Source organism: Myotis davidii, unplaced genomic scaffold (genome assembly GCF_000327345.1).
Source record: "Myotis davidii unplaced genomic scaffold, ASM32734v1 scaffold713, whole genome shotgun sequence".
In the NCBI taxonomy this organism is placed as follows: domain Eukaryota; kingdom Metazoa; phylum Chordata; class Mammalia; order Chiroptera; family Vespertilionidae; genus Myotis; species Myotis davidii.
This window is the reverse complement of record NW_006285038.1, coordinates 295,615-304,995: the sequence shown is the minus strand read 5'-3', so window position 1 is coordinate 304,995 and position 9,381 is coordinate 295,615. Positions and strand designations below refer to the sequence as shown.

The following is a 9,381-nucleotide window of genomic DNA, read 5'->3' as shown; positions in this document are numbered from 1 at the left end:
ATAATTAAAATTGTAATCCTATATAATAAAGAGGTAATATGCAAATTGACCATCATGCCCTCACACAAGATGACCTTGCAGATGTGGTCATAAGATAGCCACCCCCATGTGGTCACAAGATGGCTGCTCTCATGTCATCATAAGATGGCTGCCACAAGATGGCCAGCAGGCGAGGGCAGTTGTGGTGACCAGGCCAGCGGGGAAAAAGTTAGGCATCGATCAGGCTGTCAGGGGAGTGGTTAGGGCAGTGGTTCTCAATCTGTGGGCCATGACCCCTTTTGGGGTCGAATGACCCTTTCACAGGGGTCATCTAAATACATCCTGCATCTCAGATATTTACATTACAATTCATAACAGTAGCAAAATTACAGTTATGAAGTAGCAACAAAAATAATTTTATGGTTGGGAGAGCACAATATGAGGAACTGTATTAAAGGTTCGCGGCATTAGGAAGGTTGAGAACCTAAGAAAAACAGACCCAAAGGGTGTGGTTTTAAAATCTTTTATATTATAATCAGACACAAAGGGTGTGGTTTTAAAATCCTTTATATTATAATCAGAATTATATAGTTAAACCCTGAAAAGCATCTCAGGCAGGTCTTATTTAGATCCCAATCTCTAGAACCCTGACCCAAAATTGGCCCTATTTCCTCACCATTTGCAATTTTAGAGATGAGAGTTATCTTAGGTAAGACTTTATTTAGAGACTGTTTTGAGGAAACCTGTGTTCTGTATATTATTTGGCAAATATTTGTTGGATAGTAAGCATAGTGATAGAAGCTAATGGCTTAACTGTGAAAAAGTCTCATCCCTTATGTTACTTAAAGTCAAGATAGAGGCACAAACAATGCACAAGCAAGCCAATAGATGAACAATAATAGATTTTAAAACAAGCCATGATCACATGTACCATAAAACAGTTCTATGATTAGAAAGTAACAGTAAGGGATAAGGGGAGGGAGGCAGTCAAGAGTCAGAAGAAATGATTATCCTGGTAATCTAAAATTGGGATTTGAAACGTGAATTCAGGCTTGAAATTAAAAGAATCCATGAGCACTAACTGGTTTGGCTCAATGGATAGAGCATCAGCCCGTGGACTGAAGGGTCCTGGGGTTCGATTCTGGTCAAAGGCACATGCCCAGGTTGTAAGCTTGATCCCCAGTAGGGGGCATGCAGGAAGCAGCCGATCAATGATTCTCTCTCATCATTGATGTTTCTATCTCTCTCCCTCTCCCTTCCTCTCTGAAATCAATAATATATATATAAAATCAATGAAATCACTTAGGTGGAGACTGTAGAAAATTGTTTCAAAGGAAAGTTATTTAGAATTCAAAACTATAAAACTAATCCAAATAGAATTGTTCTTACTGAGGTAGAGGTAGCAGGGAAGGACATTATACCTCCTAAGACCCTCCATGACCCAAGGTAATTAATTCCTTGGCTCTAGAGACAGTTTATAAAAGTGCTAGTGATGGTCAATAACAGAGAATGAGACAGAATTTAGCTCACAGAACCCAGGTGGTCTTGGGAAAATAACATATCTCTGAGCATCATAATCCTCATTAATGACAATTTACAAACACTGTTATCTAAGCATGTTCTATACCAGTTATCTAAGCATGTTCTATACATGCAAGAGTCATGGATTCCTCAATAATAAAAATGTGCTTCTTTTACAATAAGAAAATAACATGATTATCTCGAAGATTAAAAATAACTTTATAGGCAAACAAAAGTTAAATAATCTACACATGGGCATCTCTACACTTCTCTAACTTCTGAGTTGACCTCTATTCTACTTAAGACCCAATAAAATGCTCTTCTTGAAATCCTAGTTTTAAAAGGATTTCTCCATGTGGAGGCTATCTCCTCCCCTTTCTCTTACCTCTTTGTTATTTCTAAGTTCAGGAAAATGATTTTCAAAATTCCTAACTTTATTCTCAACTAAACTGTTTCTCAAAAGCTAGGCTAGACTTCTCTGCCCTGGGCTCCTTTCCTAGCAAGTCTTCCCTTTTCTAGTGGGGACTCTTCTGTGTAGAGCAGTGTTTTCCTTGCAAATTAGCATCCCTGCACAGAAAGTGCTTTTATAAACAGGTTGAAGTACTGGAAGGAAAATGTTGGAAGAGACAGACAACAGTTAACAGCAGGATACTGAAAACAAATTTTCCTTGATTTATCTCTCTTTGTCTACATTTTGAATTTTTTTCTTTGTCCTTAATAACATGAAGTTTATTAGACTTTTTACCACTTATAAATGGGTTTTTGTTATCTAATGATGGATTTGGTACTCAAATTTTTGCCTCTTTTCTCCAAAATCTGAAACGCTCTTATGCCCATGATTATCCTTCAGCATTGCGAATATTTACTCATTTAAAAAATTTATGTATTTTTTCTTTTTTTATTTACATTTAAATTATTTATTGTTTGAAGTATTACATATGTCCCCTCTTTCCCCCATTGATCTCTCCCTGGCCACCCCCACCCCCCTACACATGCCCTTACCTCCCTACTGGCTGTGCCCATTGGTTATCTCATTCCTCTCCTTTTATCGTAGTCTTCATTAACTGGTCTAATTGACGTACTTCAGTACTCTTATAAATACTCTCATGATAGAGAAAGCACTGAAGGTATGGACTTTGAAGTTAGGAGACATACTAGCTCTGTACTAGTTGTTTGATCACCGATGATTCACTGTGTCTAATAAGTCTTATTCTCTCTTATCTGAGCACTGAATGAAGTACATACATAACTCCTAAGTTTAAGTAATACAATTAAACATATAAATCACATTTTATTCAAATGTTATAATAGTTTGAAATGCGTTCTTGAATGAAAAAGAGTACATCTTTAAAAAATACTCCTAATGAAAACAGGAGTTAATCAAGCGAATGATTATGATGTAGATATCATATTGGGCTAGTAGTCATGATACTTAGATTCATAGAGATATTTGGGGGAGTGGTTTTTAAATTATACCAAATAGGAATCTATCTAATCTGATGGGATGACCTGTTTAAGAGATATCAATAATTAGAAAGATGAAATTTAAAATACGTATATTTTGTAAACATGCTAATATAATATAGCATGGGTAGAGAGGGCTCTGGGACCAGACTATCTAGGTTCAAATTCCAGCTCTACCTCATCATAGTTGTGTGATATAGACCAATTCTAAACTCCACTTTATCAGTTTTCTTTTTGATAAAATAGGGATAATTATAAAAATAGTTACATAAACTGATCAATAAAATAAATAATTTATAAGGACTAATATAATTACTATATGTAAAGTGCTCATACTATTTCCTGGAATAGAGGAAGCATGGAGTAGTTGTTTGTAATTATGATTGTATGCCAGGCACTCCTGTTGGTGCTGGGGGTTCTCTGATGAGCCTTGGGGAAGATTGCATTGAGCACATAAACAGGCATGAATTTATAATTACAAATGGTGATTACTCCAAGAAAAACATAGCAGGTGTTATGAAGCACATAACAAAAAGTAATAGAACAAGGGTAAAATTAAGGATTTTAAATGTAAGCATTCTTACTATGGGATAATATTTTGGAATCTAAATAATGATTTATTTTTCCTCAATGTTATAGAGTTTTTTAAAATAAATAATTGAAACTTTATAAATTCTACCATTTATTGTCCTTATATATAATCATTGCATAATTTTCTTGCATATGTGAATATATATATATATCTGCTCAGAGAAGGAATAAACACATTGTCTTCTTTCATAGCCTATCAACTAAGAGTGTGCCAACCTCCACCACCCGTACCTAATGCTGAAATTTTGACAGAAGATGATGAATTTGAAATAGGTAAAGTCCTTTATATTACTTTCAAAGAAAGTACACTGTTAACAGAGGGATTTGCTTCAAAAGAAACAAAAATAAAGAGTAGAAACAGCCTGCCTTAGACGCTCTTTCCTCTATGATGGGGATTGCTTAGCATTCTTAAGAATGGACAGCAGTGGAAAGAGGAAAAGAATTATTAAGCAAGAAGAAGGAATTCTATATTTACAGGATGTACAATTAGAAAACTGTGGGAATTTGAATAATATAGCTGTATACTGTTGCCATAGTAAACTTTTATTATTATCCTATTTATTTTGGTTGAGTAATATAAGAAAATATCAATGACCAATATAAGTCGAATCTTAATATTAAAGCAATAATTATAGATAATTTTACTTGCTTGATACAGTTTTAATGAATACCTTACCTGTACTGACCAGATTATTACTTTATTTCTACTGCTTATATACAACTGGCATGACCAGTACAGTCTCACAGGTAGTTTACTCTTGACTTCAGTTCTGATTGGTCAGTGCCTATGAAGTACTAGTAGTTCAATATTTTGAACATCAGCCCTACTTACTGTTAATAGGATTTTTATACTGATTAAAAATTTTAACAGATGTGTGTATTGCTTTAAAAACATCTGCTAATTTTCATCTTGCTACTCATCTGAAGCCACCCCTGCCTGTTCTTCTATTAACAGGTGATATTATTAGGTACCAGTGTCTTCCAGGATTCTCTTTGGTGGGCAATGCAATTCTCACATGCAGATTAGGAGAGCGGCTCCAGATGGATGGAGCACCTCCAGCTTGTCAAGGTACCAGTTACTATGATTATCGATTCCTAAATATCTATTTTATGTTTAACTCAATACCAGGGATAATTTTAACTATTTAATATTTAACGGGCAGTAATGTTAAAAGCTATACAACTCTGTGGTATTTTTAAAATTCCATTATTTCTCATATTTAATTTTAAACATTTCTTCTTCTTCCAAGTTTTATTTTTTTCTGGTTTATTCCAAAGTCAGTTCAACTTACTTAATTTTTTTTTTCCAAGAGGTGGAAAATACGATAAACCACTTTAAATAAAGGCTCCAATGTTGATTGCCTTAACTTGAAAGTAGTTTCTAATCTAACCACTACATTAATTAAACTTGACTGAGCATCTTTAAAGTATGAGGATCTGAGGAAAAAAACAAAAAATAAAAACACAAGTTATAGATGGTCCCATCTATGGAGGCAACATAGCATAGGGATATGGCAGGGGACTATGGAATCATAGAATGTGTCACTATTCATGCGGCAGTGAAAGCTTGAAGGGGGCATTGCCCTGAGTCATGGGTTCCAAATTACAAGTGAGACTTACTCTGTTACAATAGAGATGGCCCAAGTGACAGATGCACATGTAAAGGCACAGAAGTGAAAAACAGTAGGGTGTGGACTACAGAGAATTCCCTCTGCTACAAGGCAAGACCATGATGGACCTTGAATAATGTGCTAGAGTGTGGGTGCTCAGGAATCATCTATAATTCATTGGATCCAGAAAAGTTTCTGACACATAGTAACCAATTATAACTGTGCGGTTAATTCAAATAAAATTACAATTGAATTTAATTGTCCTTTTCAGATTTTCTTGGGTTATTTTCTTCATTGAGGTTCATTCTGAGGAATGGAAACCTGTTTCCCGGGCACAACATTTCCTGTTACAAGCCTAAAACAAAAGTTGTGTTGATTATATCAAATTTGCTATAAGCAGGAATTAACATTTGATTTTCTATGTCATTGGAGTTCTTACAAGAAGACGGAAGGATTTCCATCAGGGGTTTTTATAGTAGCAAAAAGAAGAACTTGTTTGGAGGTGTAAGCCAGTGCCAGTGTGACCAATTCCACTGCTTTTAGCCAGTGGTTTTAGAACATCTTAACATTGGTAGAATATTTTGAAGTCTACCATGTATATTCCTGATAGTTAGATGTCATTTACGTGGATAGCATTTATTCAACTTCCTTTTTTATGTAGAGTTAATTTGGGGGGTATTTACAATAAATTATTTAGGATTCAGATTCAGATGTTTAGACATGTGAATGGAGAAGACAGATTCTCAGCCTTTTGGGGGATTATGCATGGGAGAATTGCTTGGGCAGACACAGGAAGGTGTAAACAAGCAATTATATACCAGGACATTTTTCTTGACCCTAATATAAACACTGCATTGTGGATGGACTCTTGGAGGAGAACACTTCTTTTTTTATATTTGGATCCAAATTCAATAATCTTTAATAAATAAAATAAAACAATTTGGATAACCTAGATATTTCACAATCCCTCATCTTTTAGACTTCCAACATCTTATTTTTTTAAATATGAATTTCCTATAGATTACTAATTGCACCTCTTTTTAATCTAGCTGCTGTGGAGAATACAAAACAAGACAATACATTTTCATCTCATAATAACATTAGATATTTGCTAACAGTTAATGAATCCTACCTCAGAATGAGTTCATTCTGAGTTACTATGTTAATGAATGGACCAGATTGATAAGCTAAGTAGCTGACTATACATTTTAGTTCGTCTTTACAAGCTTGCTAAAAAGTCAGTTGTTTGGAATATTTTAAAACTAATCTACATTGTTTTTAGTCTATTTTAAATTATTTTATTTTTTCCACTTTTTCTAAATGGGGATGCATTATTATTTTTTTATTCTTCTCTGGATCCACTTTAAGTTTCAATCGCATAGCTAAAATATGGAAAGCGATTCTAAATGTGATACATTTAAAACAGTTTGATATAAATAAAATACAATGGAGGATTTCATTTGGTGGTTAAAAATATGGGTTCCATTCAGTTGAGTCTGTGAGACTTTGTGGACTTTAAACTTTCTGAGTCTCAATTTCCTCATATGAATAATATGGAGAAAAATTGTACACACTTCTTAAAGCTGTTTTGACAAATAAGTGAGATACAACACAAAAGGTGCTTAACAGTATCTAACAGAGTCACAATCAAAAGTATGTATTTACTTTTAATCTTTATGATTATCAGGCTTCTTGCTATATGTTGAAATTGTATGAGAATGGGCTATTTTGTAGATTTTCAATGAATTATGGTGGATCATATCAGTGTTTTGAAAGTAATATGGAATATATACTCAGCTCAGAACATTGGGGCCAAAACCTTACATAGGACAGGACATTTACTTTTCAATAATCATACCCTAGAAAGACAGCCCCCAAAATAAGTAAATAATAGCCATAAAATTGCTAATGCAGTAACAGAAACATACATTACAGAGGCCCCGGGAAGGAAATCTGCAATTCTGCGTGGGTTGATGGAGCGGGTCAGGGATTGTTTCAAAGAGGAGACTTTTCATCTGGGCCTTGAAATGCACTAACACTTCAAATGTGGCAGACAAGAGAATGGCATTGGAAACAGAAACATGAAAGAATGTGCTGAGTTCAAAATAGCTGATTGAGTTAAGGTTTGAGGAGAGAATACACTAAGAAGGGAAGGAAAGGGAAAGGGCGAAGACATAGACAAGAAAGGCAGAGGGGAGAGGGCATAAGAAGATGAGGAAAGGCAAGGAAAGAATGCAAAGAAACAGAAGAAAACAGATGCCTCATCTTTTCATTACTTATTTATTGTCCAGAAAAGTAAAGCATCTTCTATGTAATAAAAAACATGGAAATCAATACCGTAAATTTTAAGGGCCTTCTTCCATTTTGTGAACTGCAAGCTTAATACAAGTTGTTTCTTCTGATACATAATTCAAGGTATTGTCTCCTTTCTAGTATTGAACACGAGCAGCGTATCCAGTATTTAAAGTGCAGTTTTCACATAGGCCTGCACACTGACTTTATTTAATGATATCTTCCTTTGCCAGTGCTCTGTCCCGCCAATGAATTGCGGCTAGATTCCACGGGAGTCATATTGAGCCCTGGGTATCCTGACAGTTACCCAAATCTTCAGATGTGTGCCTGGAGCATTTCCGTGGAAAAGGGATATAATATCAGCATGTTTGTAGAATTCTTCCAGACAGAAAAGGAATTTGATGTTCTTCAGGTGTATGATGGTAACCGTGGTTATATTTATTGGATATTCATAAATTCAGCCCCAATACTGGTATTTATTATACACTCAGACCTTCGGTATAAAAAACTGCTTATATGATTGTATATTATATATATATTTTTAGAGTCTCATCAAATTTGCTTATATACCATATGAAAATTGTACTTAACTTGGTTATTGTTTTACAAATTGCAGATTCTTTAGCTATGAAATTAAAATGTTTAAAATAAACATGTTATATTGTGTGTGGAGCAATTTCATCATATTTAATACTATTCTAAAGATGTAAAATACTAAAGATTAACTGGAACATAATTTTTCAGTTGTATCTAAATTGTTTTATTTTCTTTCCAAAGGACCAAATATTCAAAGTCCCCTGCTTATTTCCCTCAGTGGCGATTATTCATCTGCTTTTAATATAACAAGCAACGGCCATGAGGTATTTCTTCAATGGTCAGCAGATCATGGCAATAACAAAAAAGGCTTCCGGATCAGATATATAGGTATGTGATACATACACATATAACTCCAGTACAGATCTCACCTCCATCCTCAGTATGGTTGTGATTAAAGAGCACAGACACCAACACTGATGAATTAGACATGAACTTAAATCACAGCTTCTTCATTGATGATTCTTGAGCAATTTCTATATCACCCCCCTCTCTCAGTTTCCTCATTACTACTTGGTCATATGATTTTTGAAAAGATTAAATCACTTAGAATATTTGTGTCTTATATAAGTTAATTATAAATTAAACTCTGACACTTTAATGCTTTTTCCCAATAGATTTCTTTCTTTTGAACTCTCACACAACATTAAGAGTGTTGATCAGTTGTGTATATCTAATCTATTTAAGAACTTCTTTAAATGACAAGTTTAAACAAAAGATAAAAATCTTTGTTTTCATTATTATTTACTGATTTGTGATATTTTCTACATATATTAAATATTGAAAGAGAATGATGAACACATGATTTAAAACTTTTTAAAAATACATTTTTCTAGTCATTACTACTTTTCACTCAGTAATATTTATAAAGGTATGAGCTGAAAATACTATCAACATGAGATAGTCTTTTCTAAATGCCTTTCTGCTGATAAGGTCTACTGATACTGAATCAATAATTTTCTTATCAAATAAGTTTATAAATAATTTTCCACTATGTGAAGGTTGTATTCCATTTTTTTGCCATCTTATTCATGTCAGATGCTATGAGTATATGCTCCATAAATTAATACTTCAAAATTAGTCAGTCATCTCTCTGTGTACAGTGTTAAGATACGTTTCCCCAAGTCATGGGTCATTATTAATTAGTTAAACTTTCATAAATATTTTATAAACAATTGTGACATAACAGTTCTAGTCATAGACTTAAATAAGTTTTTAATTTCAGTTCTAAAAATATACTCTCAAATTTTACCCATTAAGATACATTTGCATAAGTAAATAATGTATAATTAAACAATTTTGTCTATCCACTTTGATTTTAAAACCACAT

The 9,381-nt window shown here is 33.8% G+C and overlaps 1 protein-coding gene across 1 annotated transcript in view; it reads left to right on the top strand.

The window, feature by feature from the left end:
* The window catches only part of LOC102765647 (CUB and sushi domain-containing protein 3), a gene marked incomplete at its 5' end in the record, with an annotated part of 698,415 nt that overhangs the window by 613,135 nt on the left and 75,899 nt on the right, over nt 1-9,381 (top strand). The window contains 4 exons of the mRNA XM_006755250.2: nt 3,748-3,828; nt 4,511-4,624; nt 7,691-7,879; nt 8,235-8,381. Of these exons, the coding sequence (XP_006755313.1) occupies nt 3,748-3,828; nt 4,511-4,624; nt 7,691-7,879; nt 8,235-8,381 (531 nt within the window). The remainder of the gene's footprint in view (nt 1-3,747; nt 3,829-4,510; nt 4,625-7,690; nt 7,880-8,234; nt 8,382-9,381) is intronic.